Source organism: Notothenia coriiceps, unplaced genomic scaffold (genome assembly GCF_000735185.1).
Source record: "Notothenia coriiceps isolate Sejong01 unplaced genomic scaffold, NC01 NC01_scaffold00010091, whole genome shotgun sequence".
Taxonomy (NCBI): Eukaryota; Metazoa; Chordata; class Actinopteri; order Perciformes; family Nototheniidae; genus Notothenia; species Notothenia coriiceps.
In genome coordinates this window covers 72,174-91,241 of record NW_011342792.1, presented here as the reverse complement: position 1 = coordinate 91,241, position 19,068 = coordinate 72,174, and the positions used below count along the sequence as shown (strand labels likewise).

Below are 19,068 nucleotides of genomic sequence, written 5' to 3'. Positions count from 1 at the left end.
GTACGTACGTACGTACGTACGTACGTACGTACGTACGTACGTACGTACGTACGTACGTACGTACGTACGTACGTACGGTAACGTACGTACGTACGGTACGTACGTACGTACGACGTNTAATCTAAAGTGGGTTATTGAACCTGAAGCTTGTTGCTTCTGCCCTCCTCGACTACGGTCTGGGAGCCGACAGGAAAGTTCGACTGGCCATCTGTGTGTTGAACTTTCCTGTCGGCTCCCAGACCGTAGTCGAGGAGGGCAGAAGCAACAAGCTTCAGGTTCAATAACCCACTTTAGATTAAATGACTGGAGAGAGGCGAGCTCTTCTTGGGAGGCCGTTGCATTTATTTAGCTGTTCTTCTGTTTCACAAAATACATCACAGATCTCTGTTTTTCTGCTGCCTCGTTTCACTTCCAGAAACATACACACGCTCGCTCACTGTCGCTCTACCATCCACACACACACATGCACAAGCCACACACCTCTCTCTCTCTCTCTCTCTCTCTTAAAGGGACAACGATCTCATCTCACTCTGCATAATCATAACATGTGTGTTCTGGAGAATCACAGAACGGATGATCGTCCTTATTATTATGCCGTTTAAACCAATTATTTAAATTTGCTTGTTAAATTCGGCATNCTCTCTCTCTCTTAAAGGGACAGCGATCTCATCTCACTCTGCATGACCCTAATATCATAACATGTGTGTTCTGAATCACAGAACGGACGATCGTCCTTATTATTGTGCCGTTCAAACCAATTATTTAAATGTGCTTGTTAAATTCGGCATCATGTAAGTTGCGCTGACAGGTCCACACACTGCGAGGCTCCCCCGCCCTCCTGTTGATAGTTGACGAGCGTCAAGCTCCTCGACCCCCCCCCCGATAATTCTCGATCGTTGGCACGCTGATAACAATTTTTTTTTTAAATGGCACTTCATGTCAAAAAGGTTGCCGACCCCTGGTCTAAATAGAGACACAGGGCCACACTGTTGCAGTGTTATAATTACATGTGATAAAGATGGGTATTTTATGTTATTTTTAGCATTCCTACATACATCCTCCTGTGGCTGTACATAATAACTAGAGCACGAAATGTCTATTAATCCGCTGCAAAAATAGCGCCTAACAAGTGCACTACTTTCTTCTGAATAAGTAAAGCAACATACATACAAAAGGGCTTGTTTTTTTAATGTTTACATCTTCAATAGGAACCAACGGGAGTGTTTTATTCATAATATTTGTTGACGATAAGAAAAATATAGAATAACTGCAACCATGGTGTTTGATAGGGGTCATCTAAGCATCCTGAACTCACCCTTTAAAAAGTGGCACGAGCCAAATATCACAGCAACATTCTAAGACTTTACTACCTAAGTTAACCCCAACTAATACATCACACAACAACCCCCCATATCAGAGTGCGGGACGCCCCTGTGCGTGTGTGTGTGCTCACACTTGCAGGTGCCCGATGAGCTGTCCCACGGTGATCTCCTGTGCCACCCGATGGTAGAGGCTGTGGCTGTTGAGGACCATGCTCTCCAAGATGGCCAGAGAGCGCTGCAGGATGGACACGTCCACCATTGGCTGGTTCACGTAGCCTGCAATCTGAAAAGGAATGGAGGAGAAACAACACTGACTTCTGAGGCAATTCAACAAGAGCTTCCTCTGCTTATGAAAACGTACATTTATCTGTGAGAAAAAATTGAATCAAGAGTTGAGAAAGTTTCCCTGAGTGACTGTCAAGGCTACAAAGTTTTCAGAGGAAGTCTAGTCACACACTGCACACACTGATGAAGCTCGGAAAAATGTGGAGTTGCTAAGCAACAGCACCCACTCATTTCCGGCATGTAGGGAGAAAGGTTGGTAAGGTAATTAAATAAAAGTGTATGAATAAAGAAGTGTGGATGTATGCAGTGGGCTCTCTGTGAAACCAATATTTCGGATACAGGAGGAGGAGGAGGAGGAGGAGGAGGTACCTGCTTGATGAAGGAGAGGGAGATAAGGTCCCAGGACACAATGCCGTGGTCCATGAGCTCCAGGAAGGCAGTGAGAGTGAAGGCCAGCATCTCACCAAAGCTGCAGGAAGCAGAGAACAGTTAGTGGTCCACATCACCTGACCAGGTCTCAGTGGATGTGTGAGACTTTCTCATCATCATCTTCTTGATGCAGTAGGTTTTATAAACTAATTAAAAACATTTTGTTACCAGATATTTTCTTTAAATGATAATAAAACATACACCTATTAAAAGGTGGAGTCTGGGATTATAAACCATTACCCTTTTTTGTCAAACTCATTGATTACCTTTTTTACAGTCCACACTGTAAGCTCCGGATATGTATGATTACATATATCCATATACGATTAATCAATATGTGGACTGAAGCAGAACATTTTGCAAGACAAAAACATGCTATGATATATTGAAAAGATCATCTTTCTTCAGTACCTTTTGACTAAGAACAAAGACAACTACAGACTGAACTGTTTGAGCGTTTAGTTTTTTTGAACAATAAATATAAAGAAAATGCTTTTATTATTCATTTATAGAGACATGGGGAGAGAAAAACCATGCAACCACTTTTCATTATTGTAAAAGAAAAATATTGATCTCACTGGGTGCCACTCTCAACAAGACGTGCCAGAGTCCCTATGCCCTCCATGTTGATGAACTCTGCTGCAAAGGTTGGGTCTGCGGACAGCTTGGCGAGTTCTTTCAGAGCCTCCAGCCGAGCATCAATACCGTGAGACTGGATCCTCTCCAGGAGCTGGCGGGCGGCACGAGCCTGTCCAACACAGAAAACATCCATTTTATAAGTTTACCTCACCCTCACATTCATTCATTCTGAATTATGATCTTAAGGATTTGCATCAGTGCATTCTAAAGTAGCTATAATACATGTTAAAATATTACAGTTAGTAATTTTTTAGAGACCGACTATTTCTTTGTAATCCAACACTGCGTGCCAGAGGTAACTTCTCTCAGCCTTTTTGCACTTCAAGAAAAAGTTTGGTTAAATTAATTAAATGTGACTACTCAGGTCAACATGTTTGATGAAGGCTGTGTGATATACGTGTAACCTGATATCGTTTAAGGGTTCATTGATGGGAATCTGGGCACAGAGCATTGATAAATAAATATTTTCTCAGATTATGTTGCAGGCAATGTTGGGCTAAAAAGTCAAGCAACAAAAGTTGTAATGAATCTGAATTATTCCTTAAAAACAGCTTAGTGCAAAGTGCATCGACAGCACTTAGTTGTGTGTTTTGGCGGTGGAGGCATGAGATGCTCCCACAGTGCATTTGGGAGAAAGGGTGGGATTAGGCGGAATATATTATCATACATTATTATTGTGAGGGCTTGGAGGCTGGTGTCAACCATGGCAAATCACATCAACCTCTTTCTTTCTCTAAAAAGCAGTGCTCTCCCACATCATGTGCTGACAGCAGGTTATGGAGCACCGACACTTGCAAAGCACAACAAGTTTGCCTGCACACAAGGAGAGTTTGCTGATGTTCTTTTCAAGTCTTTACAAAAGAAGAATGAGATACTTGATGGGGGAGGAAATACACTCATTGTAAAAATAGCTCACTAGCTTATGTGAAGTAAATTACAATTTCAAAACTAGTACAGACACAACTGAGCGGGAATAAAAATAAAACAGACTCACAGGTGAGATAGCTAATCGAAGGATCGTCCCGTTCTTGATTTCACTACGGCTCTGAAAGATAATCAAGGAACAATATTTCCAAACGTTCAACACTGATTTGAAATGCCATTAACACAAGCCTTGGAGGAAAACGTTTAAGCTCACCTGCTCCGTGATATAAAGCTGAGGGCCATCAGCATAACGCAGAGCAAACTGCTCTGAGCCGGATAAAGACCAGCTGAGGACGAGGACAGAAAGAAAACATTAAGAAGGAAAATTCATATGGAAACTAAAAGAAGCAGTAGGATATCAAATAAACGTGAATGAACAAACAAAATTCAGATCCTGCATTTGTATTTACACAAGTGGCAAAACTAAAAGACTGTGGAGGAGAATTATTCAGTGGGTGTAACACTGTAACAGTAGCAGTTATGTGCAAAGAATTTCCAGTTTGAAATGAAAAAAGGAGGCAGTGGGTAGATACAGCAAAAAAGGTGGATGGGTAAGTTTAAAAACTAGAAGTACACGGCAAAAGAGCAGATAAAATATCTAAAGACAACAGTGAAGCACAAAACCACATGTTGAGACACACGCAGACATGATGATACATATAACATAAATTCATAATGGGTATTTAAGTAAGGTATAAACGGTCAGATCGTATGTCTGTGTGTGACCCACTGAAGTATTACACAACTTTACATGTGCCTGATTTTGTAATTTAGTTATCAAACAGAGAGTCAGAGACAATACAAAATATCAGGAAAATATGGAAATGTGTGGGAGTTCGGCTTACCCATCACAAACTTCCCGTATTATTGAGGACAAAGCTCTTTTCTGCAAACAGGAAGAAAACTCAGCATTACTCATGCCTTTCACATTCAAAACAAATCAAGAACAATATCCATCAATAATTATTGTTCTGAAGGTTTAATTTAGTCATTAGAGGCAGATTGGAGATTTGTCATGATGTCAGGTTTTTAGCAGATACACACCTGGTCCATCTCTATTAGCTGAGCATTCGCACCAGGCCATTCAATAGCCACCTTCACGATGTCGACTGGGGGCGGCATGATGTATTTTTGCAGTACTCTACACAGGAAAAAAATCATTAGTTTTATCCCTAACACAACTTCTCCTGTTGGACAGTATTCAACACCAGTCGGGAAAATGTGTTATGACCTGTGTACTTCACTTGAACACAGAAATACATTTTAATGTGACATTAGTGCCATTAAAATGATAAATAATAAATCATGTTTGACACCTCACCAGTTCAAATGGAATATACGTTTTATTTTTTAGAAATCATTGCTTTTATTACTTTATTCACACTATGTCAATATGTTTGGACCCCAGCCAAATAAAAATCTAAAAATACATTTTTGGATTTCAGTCTGACGATTGATTAACTTCAAAGGACACGAAATGAAGGTTATACATCACCTAATGGAGAAGCTTTGAGGGGGTCAACCACTCTCACAACTGTGCTGAATAAACCGCTGAGTCAGCTCCTCTGTGAACACAGAAACCCACACAGCAGTCGTGTCAGTGAAAAACTTTTTCTTAAAACCCAAATGCTCAGTTTGCTCCATCCATGCATTTCTCTCTGAACTGAATCTGTCAGTAAACGGATCAATAAGCATGACTGTTTTACTGAACCACCCACACACACACACACTGAATGTGTCTAGTTTTCTGCCTACTGGACTCTGGGTTTGCCGTGCTTCCTGCCTTTGACAAGTTGTTATTATTATTTCCAATGAACATTACAAATCAAACAAAGATGCTGAATAGAAGTTTACCCCAGTTGTGTAAAATATTTCTTCATCAACTTATTCTTCAAACATTTTCCTTTTTAGTGTTAAATGTCAGATGTGTTCCAATTGCGAAGTTTAAAGGAATCAAAATGGATTTCTGTAGTGGGGAAACAAAAAAAGACAAACCTAATATGCAACACAGCTTTTTAATGGACCTATAGTCTACCCTCTAGTGCTGCCCAATGTTAGCTTATCGCAGATACATATTTGTTGGCTGCTAAGTAAAGAAACTGCAGAAATGAAGGCCAAGGATATGTCTGAGGTCATTTATAAATATCTCGCTCAGTTCTAATCAAAACAGTATTTTTTAAGGTATATTGTTATCAGGCTTTTAAACTCCTATATATGTAATCCTGTATATTGAAACAGGCACGGCTTTAAGCCCGAGTAGAAATCCAAGCACTGTTCAAGCTCTAGATGTTTGTCAAAGATAATATCACTATTTGTTATCACCGGCCTTGAAGAAACAGGTTCCACAGATTTATTACAGTGTCTTCGCATTTGCATTTGAGCAATGAATAAATAAACTCACAAATAAATCATAGGAACAGCATGCTCCAAAAGCTGTGCAGAGATAGCTTCAGCTTAAAACAAAATGGAATACATGTACTGTTTTGCTTAACATCTGCTCTCAAATTACACTTTATTGCAAACTCTTATGTGGATTACATATTTGTACAAATGCAGTTCTTAAAACAGTTTGATTAGAATCACTGCAAAAGGACACATATTTACCAAAAAACAGTCCCTGTGTACGTCTGTGTGTTACGTCACGCTTAATTTGACTGGTGCACTGACGCTTGTTCAACTTGTTTCTTTATTTGCTCTTCAATTCAAGGGTGGTGGTATGAGGTCAAGGAAACCCACAGCATCTGGTCTTTGGCAACAGAAAGAGACATGAAGAGTCAAAACATGTTACCATGTTAGTACATTTCTAGCACTGCAGCACAGTGTTTCTCAGTCTGTCTGACTATATATATGTTTAATTTGCGTCAACAATGGCTCTGACGTCTGACTGGTGTTATTTGATCATTTGTAAAGAAATATCATATTTTGCTCTCATACACACGTTTTTTCTTTTGGGAAAACACACTCAGTTCAGTTGTCTCTGAATCATTGCACTGCAGCTGTCATTTCTCAATATGAAGAAATCTCAAAGTTAGAATAAAAAATTCAGCTGTAAGATTAATTATAAGCATGCCCGAATCCTTTCATTTAAAAAACGTTACATAACATGATCATTGCATATTCTACACATCATTTGTCACAAACTAATAGAAGAGTATCGGAACAACAACAAATGAAGTTGGATACTGCATAATGCAATAATACAGAGGGAAAACTGCAAATTAATTTCAGATTCCAGCCAGCCATCTGATGAGAGACTGCACTGCCTCCGCATCTTCAAGCAGACTGCCCAACACATCACATAAATGTGTGATCTCATAACTTTCTGAAAAGTTCTTGTAATAAAAACATGTTTTCCACAAGTTCTGGAGCATGTTTTTTTTTACGAGTAATGATACATTTTGCCAAAAACATTACAAGAAGAGATTAACCATGTGTTTCCTCTATTAGTGAGTTGTGGAATAATTGACAATGCAGCTTCAATTTGATTGTTTAGGTTGCCAACATTAACATGCAGTGAAATGTAATGAACATCAAGTAGATAATTCAAGATGTCATATGTTGTGGGGTTTTCTGTCGTATTAACTTGCTTAAATTAAATGTTACCATGAAATAATATTTCCACACATTAGTTTGCGTTCCCATGAAGCTTTGGGTGCTCAACAAGTTTGAAATACAAACTTGTTTAAATGCTCTCTAAAACAGTTTGTGTCAACTATGAAAAGCCATTTATCACAGACCTTGCAACTCATTCCATACAATTGTAACTATTGTGGAATTGAGTATTGACCTAAATAAGGCTTCTGATAGCTACTGTAAGTTAAATATTAGTGTTACTTCTTTACGTTTTTTTTAGTTCACACAGCTTGCACAGGAACGCTTTCACTCCAGTAGCAACACCTTTGACTTGATTTGTTCCACAGGATTGAGGCTCCTGCTCTGACTGCCTCCTGTCACATCTGTGCTGTCAGATGACATTAATATCACATGTTGAGCAACACTGGTCTCTGAAATGTTGGTGCGGATGTGTTCACCACTTGCTATTGGTTTGTGAACTTTAACTGTATATGGTGAGTAAATTGCCTGTAGTCCTGACTCCTTTCTCAAAAGTTGTTTGACTTATACACAACTCTTTCCTATTTCATGCGTTCAGTTTGCAGTTTTATTTGACTAAAACAAAGACTGTAAAGTATGTCTATACTTTGCTTTTTAAAAAGAATGTGTCCAGCCTAAAGCGTGTCTGCAGGAAATTGAGCAACAAATAGTCTACAGTTTATCAAAACAGTTCGTTTTCTACACATCATGGAACAAGTATGTATCAAAATAGCACTCTTTCCACTGCTTTATCAGTAACAATAAACACTAGATTTATTTGTGCACTGTAACCAAACTCACCCAAAAAAGGTTGTCTGTTAGTAGCTGCTCACCATTTAAGGTTTGTGATTTTTCTTCTTTAGAAGTATAGACATATTAGATACAATCGAAGTGCCACATTTAAAGTTATTGAACCTCAGATTCTGAAATGTCATTTTTGTGTTTGAACCCAATCAAAAAGATTTCTGTTCTTACACATTTTGAGACTATCTCGGCTGTCCTGGGACTGCTCACTCTCTGTCCCCCCACTCCAGATGTTTTGGATCTGGATATTTCCAAGTCTCCATGGTGGAGAGGAGGTTGTGATCCCAAGTTGCTTAACATCCGCCCTGATTCAAATTCTCAATTGTTATGCTTACAATCTTTCCATACTGTAATTTTTTACTTTATTGGCCTTTTCTGTGACACATGTATCTATTGCTCACCTATCCTGGGAGAAAGATCTCTAGCTAATTGTTCCTCCTGGGGTTTCTTCTCTTTCTTTTTTGGAAAGTAGGCCTACTTGTCAGAGTGGAAGTGAGCCAGCTTGCAAAAAGCACTTGAACTGACACACCTGTTGTTATTATTATTATTATTATTATTATTATACAGTCTGCTTTTCCTGGGATGATACTTTTTTTTTGTCAGGGTCGGATTAAAAGATTTAGGGACCAAAGGCAAGGCGACATTCCTAGTTTCTCAAATTGGGAATGTTGGGCTTGGCATTGTTAGAAGAAAAGCTCAAAACCTTTATGTCTGAAATAAATCTATGATAAGTAACACTTTCAACTCCACACAACACAAGTCCTGCATTTGTGTTCAAGGTTGAGCTTTCAACTCTAATATAATGCGTAATGGATTAATGTATTACGAAGATCCCATTAAATTGTTATAGGCTACTTTAGGAGTACAATCTTAAACTTAATCAGTCAGTTACATTTCTGACAGGTAAAAGTTGTAATGCAATGCTGTCATTTGAAGTAAAAGTAGAACAATAGGCCTACGTTGAGTTGCATATTTTGTAAGTGCTTGGTTACTTTACATATCATACCTTTCAGTTGGGGGGCACCAGGCAGTTGACTGGTGGTAAAGTCTGCCCCTGTTTTGGTGGCTCAGTGCAGCTGCTTGCTGATGGCAACTGCAATACTAAATGATGGGAACTGTTTTCTATCCGTGACACTGTTGTTTCCTTGAAATATGACTGGTAATAACTGGTATATGACTGGGTACTGGTGTTCTTTACTGGGAGGCTTTAACGGAGACCACTTCAGCAAGTGATCTGGCTGAATGTGTGCTGCGGTGGTAGCATAGCAACAGCGAAGGGTCTGAAAAGAGACCCCACAGTGTGTCTGAGAAAAGACAACTTTTTCTGTCCCCCACCAGCCACTTTCACCGCGACCCGGATGTTTCTGGCGCCATTTTACTATTCTTATAATGTGGTAAGGGGCTTCTGTCTGCGCTGCTTCAAATAAAAGATGAACACATGCAGGCTGTGAAGCTCCCAACTTTTACGATAGCTAGTTAGCTAGCGTCAGTAGAATATGCAAAGTGGCGCCCCCTTTGGTTAAACGATGCTTATTATATGAGGAGTTTTCCGTTAGTGGAGAAAAACTGCAGTTTTCCTTTAATCCCCTTTCTATAAAAAACCATGATTGGATCTAGACAAATGTACAGGCCATTTGCATGCAACGCGACAACAGTCACCCACTCGCATGTAAGGAGACGGACCTTCTTTTGGCTATCTTCTCCAGGTGTTTGCAGTCACCGTTAATACAGTCAAATGCTTCATGCATCATAAACTCATAATAAAAAGGTTTAAGGCCTGATTAGATGTGATTGATCAGCCTAGGCTGGAACTATGGTAACCACAGGGAGCTGATGCAGAAACGGCAGCAACCTTGTGATGTTTATCGAAATCAATCACAGCCCGTCATAGTGTCGGTGTATCAAACAGGGACTAACACAAGACAGCACTGCCTCTTGATAATATGTGTGAGAAAGTAACATTTAACAACGATACTCACTTGCTTTAACGGTCAGTAGCAACGTTATTCCTCAGAAGGCGACCAGTGTTATTCAGTCATCCAGCCAGTCTCTGCCTGCCCCTCCATTGCAGTCATGATGCAGCCAGTCTCCCGGCGGCTGTCCTGAAGCTCTCAGGATATACTTTAAAACGGCTTTATGATTTTAACTCAAGCCTAGTTGCTATTGTCGATGCCCAGTGTCATCAGGCCACCGATGATGCTCTATCTCTTTCCCTCTCTCTACAGAGAAACACTTTTGGAAACGAGACACTATTCCACGCCTTGTAGGCGGGACACAATGTAAATGTCACCGTCTGCTAATGAGGCAGCCCTTCTTCATCTGATAAATAATGCACTCAAACTGACATCTTCCGCCGAACCAGACCGGTATACAGCGATTATAATACATCACATCAATCCGTACGCTATATTTGACTTATTACTCTTTGACAGGGTTATGTGTGCAAGTCTCAATTAGACATCTCACTACACAAAGAACATGGCTATTAATGTATGATATAAGTTTTCCATTTTCTCTTATGCTATCACATTTGTACAATTGGTTGTACCATCCAAACACAAACCAAGACAACCTATAGCTGAGAGAATCAATACAAAAAGATATGTAAAGTATGAGGTCGATTTTGTTTTAAATTATGGCCTGGTTAGTTTTGCTTAAATAATAGTTACACAAATGAAACCTCTGTGTTATTACTGTAGCATAACACAAAAACCTCCTAGAGATGCATATTGAATTTCAGAGCCTTCGCGAGAAATGCTCGTTCATTTCTCTTTCCCTTGCCTGTAGATCTTATAGATCAAAATGTCATTAATTCTGAAAAACAAGGGCAGATTTTTGTTACTCATGAAAACGTACTTACTTTATGTTTAACCCACATGACCATGTTGTGTATCAAGACCAGCAAAAGATTAGAATCTGCACCACATAGACGGATGATGGCATTCACAGCACAATACATCTTTATTGAACACAGAAACCATGTGTACAGGAATAATATCCACAGCCTCAACTGAATAGGTAACAGTGGCTCACTTCATGGGATGGCTGCTGGTGAAACTGGAAGGGGCCAGCAGACGACTGCACTTAAATTCACTGAGGAAACCACTTTTGAAAATCAAACAACAGCTGAATGTATTTAGCTCCACGTTACAACTCATGCATGACATCAAAAATAGTATTTCTGACATAATAGTTTCATCAACAAACATGGACATACCCAATCAAAAGTGTTCGACAGGCACAGAAGCTGAGTCAAACTGCTGCTCTGGAAAGTTACGTTTAGAATGAGCTTCAGATTACGTGAGGTTTATAAAAAAATAAAAATTAACATCACCTTTTATCAACACCATCTGGATGCATTACAGTCAATAACACATTCTGCAGTTTATCTGTAGATCAAGTGTACCAATAACCCCAACAATCACCAATAAAATAATGATGGTACTTCAGAACTATAAGCTCTGTTACAGATTTCAGACAAGTGGCTGTTCAAATATTTCCCTTTTTGAAAACTTGAGATATCACAGCACAAGGTCTTTCATCCATGTCCTGGCAGTTTATGTTTTGTCATGCCATTGTATTATTAAATTGAAGAACAAGAAAATAACTGAAATAAAGCTCAATGGTTTAGGAAAGGCTGAGGGTAACAATACATATTTGATGGTCATTTTCTGACACGTACACCTCACTGCATCAGACACACAAGCAAACTGGCATCAGTATCAACATGAAGCAATCACAGCTGTGCAAGGTTTTTAAACACACGACCATACATGAAGGTTCAGCGGCACAAATGTTGCTGAAGTGATCTTTTTTTTAACATCACAACATGTCACTGAGAACACACCAACATGTAGACCGATCTGTGAAGCTTTGCCTCAACACACACGACAAAATGAACCACAGCAAAGCGTTAAGATGTACATCAACACAATGCTAAAAAGTTTAGAAACAAAGAATGTTCACTTTACTAAACTCGGCTGTAAACTGAAGACGTCTTAGAGGTAGGAAATGGGCATGGAAAATGTTCCAGGAATAATCATTCGCCCGTTAAAACCGGTGTTAATTATATATTATTTCTACGAATCATGAGGCCCAATAGGTTTCTCCTATAGAGAGTTACAGCAATATCTTATAACGCCCTAATAATAAAACAATCCAGCAGCTTTATTGCACTTTATGAGCAGTTCATAATTAATTACTGTCCGTTGATTACATACAGTGATATAATCTGTAGTTGTAAAATGTCTATCAAATTGACAAATATAGACCAGATCTGCAGATGGCATTGGTAGAAGTGTATTTAAATGAGAATAGATGACACTATTTAGTGGTTTGCATCATTATAAAGACTAGGTTAGGTTATTACACATATAGGCAAATTAGACTATGTAATACATTTGCAACACCTTATGTTATACGGGATTAAAGGCCACATAGGGAAGTGGGTTCTGCAAAACTGTCCAAGTTCTAAAGCTCGACAGCTCGTTTGACACGAGAGGTTTGTTAAATACCAAGTTTCACACCGATTAAATTCCCACTTGTTAAAAAACATTTGCATTTACCATGAACAGTGTGTGTGTGTGCAGCTGCCATTTCAGGGACTAAATTAATTCATCAGAAGAAGAGCAATGACATCCAGCGTGTAATGAGCTTCATTAACATTACATCCAGAATTGAGATGTTAGTACAAGTGTGAAGACAACAAATCCTCACGATACATAATAACCAAGGTGCTGCATTACAACAGATGCAGATAACTGATCACACAGAGTTGCTTCATATGAGATGACATATACAAAGAGCAGTCGGTTCAGCTGAGGTCACAAGTCACAGGCTCACAAGCAACACCATGCAGGTAACGTTAACACAGTCTCCTGTTATTTAAACACAACCTACACACTCCAATACGGTCAATACAGAATATTAACCTGCAATGAGAGACTTTTGCATGTTATTATCTACAATAAACTGTCTATATACTCTTTAAACCCAAATTGTTTAGATTTTTTTTTTTTGCATCTTGAAAACAAAAATTCTAAAAATGATTGATTAAAATGTCCAACAAATGGGTTTCATTATGAGACATTATTCACTGTGCATCAGCTGGATTTGTAATAGGTCTGTGTGAACGTTAATTTGAACGTTTTTATTTAAATAGTATGAGCCAGCTTCATGGTCAGAAAAAGAACATGTGATAACTTGCTCAATGTTGTGGTATAAAGTACAGTACTACTTAATAAATAAATATCTCTGGAGGAGTTGCATAACAAAAAACAACCGACAATGATGTTGCGGATGTGCTTAAAATAGTATTTTGCAATAAATGCGTAACTGGGAGTCACAGACAAGTCTAGAGCTGTTGTTAATAACAGACCGCAAGAAAGTAAAATCACAATTTGTATCGGCTTACCAAAATTAGTTGAAGCAGGTTATTTATGTTATACTTCAAACGTCCATATTGAGCAAGAACAGTTTTAAGTCCGACACCAATGTGACACAATTCACATTTTAACCAAAATAAACTTAACCATCTTACAATTGGAAAGGGGGCAATTATTTATAAACTCTATTTGTGTAGGACCCAATAAATTCAACTTTTGGGCATCCTGTCTATATTCTGGTCTCAGTAACATGATAACGTATCAGCAGCCCTCTGCTTTCAAACCCATTGACTATTTGCACATTTTAACCCCAGAAGTGTTTATAATAAAATACTATACAAAAGGTAATTAAGCTCCAGGTCATTACAAATTAGATTATAACATTTCCCTTTTACATATCCACTCCGATTGGATTAGAGATCAAATTAGTTACAGTGGTTATTCGTTCCTTTTATTGAATATAACACTGTTGATTCAATAATGCACAAAAAATGTGCAAACGGTCCAGGGGAAGAAGACATCACATTTGATTGAGCAAACATAAAATCATGCCATGAGTGTTTAGTCAATCATACTGTATTTACAAGGATTTACATTTACAAGGATTTTCTCTGCCATGCATTGTTTCTTTATCTGGTGAATTCTGAACCAGTTTCATTAAACCATACACTATGAACACTGGATTGTTCACCAGGGGGAGAGTAAGTCATATTTTTAGGGAGCCCAGGCAGAAAATTATGATCATATCTAGACTGATTTATTTGTAATTCCTTTTGAGGACGGTACTTTACAATACAATAAATGACTATAAGTCTGTAAAGTTGTATTTTTTTAAGAATCTTACTCTCATGATGAGCTCAACGTAGCCCCGAGCCTCATTAATTGCTTCCTGGGTTTATAATAAATATATTTTGAATGGATTTACAGGTACATTTACTCTGCTTTTTCCCTAAAGGTGCCGGTGAGAAGAACAGAGAGGGGGAAACAGGGAAAATACCAGAGTGGGGTTGAAGGAGGGGAGATGTACGTTTGTGAGGTCACTACCAGTCTGCATTATCCCAGGTCTCCTCGGCAGGTTTTGTGGGACTCTTCTTCGTCTTACCCTCTGCGTTCTCCCAGTTGTTGTCCCAGGCTTCCCAGCTCTCCTCTGTGCTGTGTTTGTTGTTGGACGCTCCCTCTGAGCCCCAATTGTCCCAACTGTCAGAGCTCTTCTTTGCAGAATTATCTACGTTGGTCCAGCTGTCACTGCTGGGGGATTTCTTGGCCTTTAAGGAGTTGCTGCTTCCAAAGGTTTCCCAGAAGTCCTTTGCGACAGGCTGGGTAGAACTGCCCTGATATCCCTCAGTGGCATCCATGTTCTGGTAGCTCTCTCCAGTAGACCTGAAGACAAGCAAAACATGTTTGAATAGTTAATGTCGCTTCGCATCAAGTCACGCAGTACAAAACATGTTGGATGTGGGAGATTTAGAATTGTATCAAGTTGTTGTCATTACCCATCCTCCGTTTTTCCCACGAAGAGATTAGTCAATTTGGAACCAGCTCCCTGGACCTAAAGAACAGAAACAGTTAGGCTAACAATACTTTGACGCAGTTGAAGTGTTTTTAGAGATTGTGTTAAAAAGAAAAACATCTTAACAAAAATGTAATACAAAAGTAAAAACTAGCAGTCATAGAAGTGATAACAAAAAGGAAAATAATTACCACAAATACATAAACATTTCTAGTTTTTGTAACAACAGTTTGAGGTGGTAATAATAAACTGAAAATAGATATTTCTAACACTTTACACCGGATTAGTTGACCACAAAGTACTCACCACCGAATAAAAAATGGCAGCAAGAAAAACAAGAGGTGACAGTGAGTTAGAAATATTCAAACATTCATCATCATAGCAAAACCAGTCTCCTTGGAGGGCTAGGACCTCTGCAGTTTTTGGTTATCTGCCCTAAGACCCCCCATGTATTTTAACTGTTGGATTAAAGCTGCTGTTCCTGAATCCGGAGACTGGTTTTGCGTCTGTACGGCGTGGCAGAGGTCTGCCCCCCCCTACCTTGTTTGCCAGCCCGGTGATGCCGAGTGTCATTTCATCTATCAATTTGCCATCTTTTACCTGAATGAGTCAAATGTTTATTAAAAACGTATAATGTCAAAAATGTCCATTCACACATGTTTGTCTAAGGTACATGTAGCTAGCAGCAGTTTGGTTTTCCATTGTGAGAAAAGGATTGGTTTTGTTAATAATCATTGATAATCAATATGAGAAAACAACATTTTGTTTGAGTCCAACAACAAGTGATTCTTCCCAAGAGGAAATAAGGCCAAAGTTAAGCAACTGAAACCAGAGACTAAAAGCATTGTTACAGAAGAGCAGAATATTGATACCTCAAACCATTAATGCCAACTGTACATTAGAAGACAAAAACATTTAGTTTAAAACTCAACCTCCATCAATGGCTTTCCCACTTTTCATCAATTAAACCAAGATAGAAACCCACTTCCTGGATTTTGTTTTCTTAAAGCTTAACAAAACTAATTTCACCATATTAAAAGACTGATCCAGGAGCTGCTCTCTTGACTGGGTTAGAGAAGTATTTTGGATATAACTCACCATGATCCTCAGGGAGTGAGACATATTCATTACAGTATTGTGATGCAACAGCACATTTTGCAAAGCCAGTAAGCAATTGATTGTCAATTGAAGAGCTCCAGATTGTGTCTTTTAATGTTTACCAAACTTTATAGAAGAATCATTTTAAAAGCCTTGGAGCAAGACTTCGGCCAAATATGTTTGCAGTGATCAGTCAAGCTCGACTTCAAGTGCAAAATGTATATCAAATTAAGACTTGTTTTTATGTAATGGAAATTACATTTGGTTAACATCTTTGTATAAATATAGATTTGGCCCAGCACAACAGGATTTGCATGTTTAGTGTAAAGGCTCATGTTTCTGATAATCAAAAAACACATTAGTGGCTATAATATATTCAGTAAATTCACCTTGCGATACTTCAAATCCCAAAAACCAACTGCCTTGAAATGACAAAGACTTTGGCTCATAAAAAAGGGTTTAATATACATTTGAGCGCGGTGCAGTCACTGTGTGGAAAAATCCACATTGACTCACATCCGCTCCCATATAAACAGTTCACAGCTTTCTGCAAATCCCATTAATGAATCACTAACTTGGAGAAATAAAAAGAGTGTTATTTTTAAACTGCAGTTTTTGTCTTTTAATTTCAGCTGGCACAAAGCAGATAAACTGGCACAGACAAGCAGTGTAGAAAATAGCACATTCACATCTGAAGCCGTTTTTGTCTCTAAAGCACTAAAGCCCACCACCAAATCAACAACTTCAAACATCAATGTTACCTTTTCTTGTGTGGGTTTGATAACATTCTCATTTAATGTCTGTCCTAACTCTGTAGCCTAGTTGGAAGTGAGAGAGGAGAATGCACTTGAATGAAACAGAGTTTAACATTCACACAGTAGAGCAAGACAATGAGCTGCTTGTTCTGCAGTAGCATGAAGTGACTGATCATTCCCATTCAACATGACACTGAACAAGCACTAGAGGGTGTAATGGGTCAAAGGAATATGCATCATCAGTGCAGAGCGCATATCTTTTCTGTGTAGTCTGATGAAACACTAAAAGCTTTCAATTGTAACTTCCAAAATCTCTGTTGTTTACTCAACCTCCTAAATTCTGCATAGCAACATGCTGCATAAAGGTTATACAAAACATATGTTATGTTGATTATTCTTCTTTCTTTATGTATACGAAAAATATTGAAAAGTAGAGCTACCATCCTGCCAAATGTTGCAATGCATTCATTGTAATAAATACCAACTGTAATTGTATTTACATACCATTACACCTCTAAGGCACATAAGCAGTCAACACAAAACTCATGCATGAATTGAATAGCCACTACCAAAAGAGTTTATGGAAAAAACATATCCATATTAGGGGTAAAGGCAATCACTATCCCTCTGTCTTTCACAGGTTATCCATTAACTCAAAGTACAGGCACCAAGAAAAACACAGTATATTCAAGCAGAAGCATGTGAAAATTATCATTTTGCAAAAAATATTCAATCAAAACTGACAAACTAACAAAATGAAAGAAAATGTGTAATGTGTTTGTTGAAAAAAAAAAATGATGCGGGATAAGCGCCATGCACCTATTATCTGCTTTACCGGTTCTGGGGGTGCTTTATAGCCCTTTAACTACATCCAGAGAAGGCAAAGAGATATTGAAGTAGTAACACAGTTATTGCAGCTTTAAAAATGTACATTATATGGTTAAAGATTTACAAAAGCTAAAGATATTACTCAAAACAGAGAGAAAAGGTCAGAGGAAAACTTTATTAGCAGTACTGGTAACAGGTAACCCATGCTTATATTCATCTTACCTTTAAGGTTGCTTGGTTTGCCAGTTTAGATGTCTGTAAGAGGGGGAATAGACAGATATGTGAATTGATTTATTCTGACACCAATTCATTACAGCATAAAAACAAAACAGTATTTATTGCTTGACTCTACTCACATTATCTTTAGCGATAGTAGCAATCTTGCTAGCTCCGACAGCGAAACTGCTCCAACCCTGCAAAAGAATAAACACATTTCCAAAGAGGGAAAAATACACGGCAGGAAAAATCTGACAAAAGATACACAGCATGACTCACTGAATAAATAGAAGTCATGGCATTGTTGATGAAGTCATCCTCCTTCTTCTCTGGGGTCACGGTGTTGCCAAAGCCAACATACCGATTCTCTTGGTTGCCACTGTAGCCCCCTCCGCTGAAGAGGCATACGAATATATATTTTAAAAAAACAGATAATTGAAATCAAACAACATTATAATAATAAAGTGAAGGCTCTCACCTCTGATATGAGTTAACATCATCACTCAGCCAGTCTTCAAAAGCTTTGTCTCCGGGTTTCGCTGAGCTTTGTCCCGGTCCTCCAGAGCTGTGTGAAACATGAAATAACTGCTTTAAAACCTGTCGTGTAGTGAGAGCGTGTAAAAGAAAAAAAATCCATCACTCTTACCGATGAGAGGATGAAAGGCCGGCATTGGGTTGAAGAGATGTCCAGTTTCTGGCCGAGGACGTCTCAATGGACCACTCCTTACCCTCTGCTATGGTTGCAACCTGTCATACAGAGTTTGTACATTTAAAATCAAGTTCCTACAAACAAGCAACCTCAGGGTCTGAACGTGATAAGTAAAAACACAGAAGTGCTTTACACTGGCATTCTTTCTCATAGCCAGCAGGGGGCAATTCCTCAGTTTGCACAACACATCTTCAGTCAATGAGAGTTTATGGTCTCAATAGCTCATTTTGAATCTTGTACATATACTATGAGGTTCATTTTGTAAACGATGGTCCCATTTAGAATAATACAGATGACCGATATGGAGGTCAATACCAATGTGTTTAACTTTTAGTCATTTAACCCTTTCACAGTGTCAGTTAATGATAGGGTTGCCAGATACTGACCATGATCAAAATCGATTATTCGGCAGCCCTGGCGAATAATAATCGATTATTCGACCGACCCCGACCCCCCCCCCCAGCGCGGGAGAGAAAATAAAAAACTCAGACAAAAGGAATTCCGTTGTTTGTTTCATTTTACTTCCTTTGGACTTGTAAGTTCGAAGTAGTTCCACGAGGAGGAACTCTTTTTA

The 19,068-nt window shown here is 38.7% G+C and overlaps 2 protein-coding genes across 3 annotated transcripts; both read right to left on the bottom strand.

The window, feature by feature from the left end:
* Positions 1–934: 934 nt before the first annotated feature.
* LOC104945851 (engulfment and cell motility protein 2-like) lies at positions 935–10,227 on the bottom strand. 2 transcript variants are annotated; one of them, XM_010771575.1, is made up of 10 exons: positions 9,974–10,227; positions 6,204–6,345; positions 5,095–5,164; positions 4,644–4,740; positions 4,445–4,485; positions 3,814–3,886; positions 3,670–3,720; positions 2,615–2,784; positions 1,977–2,076; positions 935–1,605 (listed from the first exon to the last, which is right to left on the bottom strand). In XM_010771575.1, exons 4-10 carry the CDS (start codon positions 4,719–4,721, stop codon positions 1,450–1,452), a joined length of 669 nt encoding a protein of 222 aa, XP_010769877.1. In that variant the 5' UTR covers positions 4,722–4,740; positions 5,095–5,164; positions 6,204–6,345; positions 9,974–10,227; the 3' UTR covers positions 935–1,449. The 2 variants fall into 2 exon arrangements, with proteins under 2 accessions (XP_010769877.1, XP_010769876.1); XM_010771574.1 differs by lacking the exon at positions 6,204–6,345.
* A 1,577-nt stretch (positions 10,228–11,804) lies between these two features.
* LOC104945854 (ADP-ribosylation factor GTPase-activating protein 1) lies at positions 11,805–18,645 on the bottom strand. Its single transcript, XM_010771578.1, has 10 exons — positions 18,628–18,645; positions 18,432–18,532; positions 18,264–18,350; positions 18,065–18,179; positions 17,926–17,982; positions 17,792–17,824; positions 16,748–16,804; positions 15,429–15,488; positions 14,872–14,927; positions 11,805–14,758 (listed from the first exon to the last, which is right to left on the bottom strand). Exons 1-10 carry the CDS (start codon positions 18,643–18,645, stop codon positions 14,419–14,421), a joined length of 924 nt encoding a protein of 307 aa, XP_010769880.1. The 3' UTR covers positions 11,805–14,418.
* Between the last annotated feature and the right edge of the window lie 423 nt (positions 18,646–19,068).

Bases quoted from the DNA above. Each gene is read 5' to 3' on its own strand.
- LOC104945851 (XM_010771575.1), bottom strand. From the start codon at position 4,721: ATGCCGCCCCCAGTCGACATCGTGAAGGTGGCTATTGAATGGCCTGGT. The intron at 3,721-3,813 runs GTGAGCTTAAAC...ATTATCTTTCAG, and splicing joins AGCTTTATATCACGGAGCAG to AGCCGTAGTGAAATCAAGAA. The intron at 2,077-2,614 runs GTGAGATCAATA...TGCTTCCTGCAG, and splicing joins CTTGTTGAGAGTGGCACCCA to CTTTGGTGAGATGCTGGCCT.
- LOC104945854 (XM_010771578.1), bottom strand. The intron at 18,180-18,263 runs GTGAGAGCCTTC...ATGCCTCTTCAG, and splicing joins GATGTTAACTCATATCAGAG to CGGAGGGGGCTACAGTGGCA. The intron at 14,759-14,871 runs GTAATGACAACA...GCTTGTCTTCAG, and splicing joins GTGGGAAAAACGGAGGATGG to GTCTACTGGAGAGAGCTACC.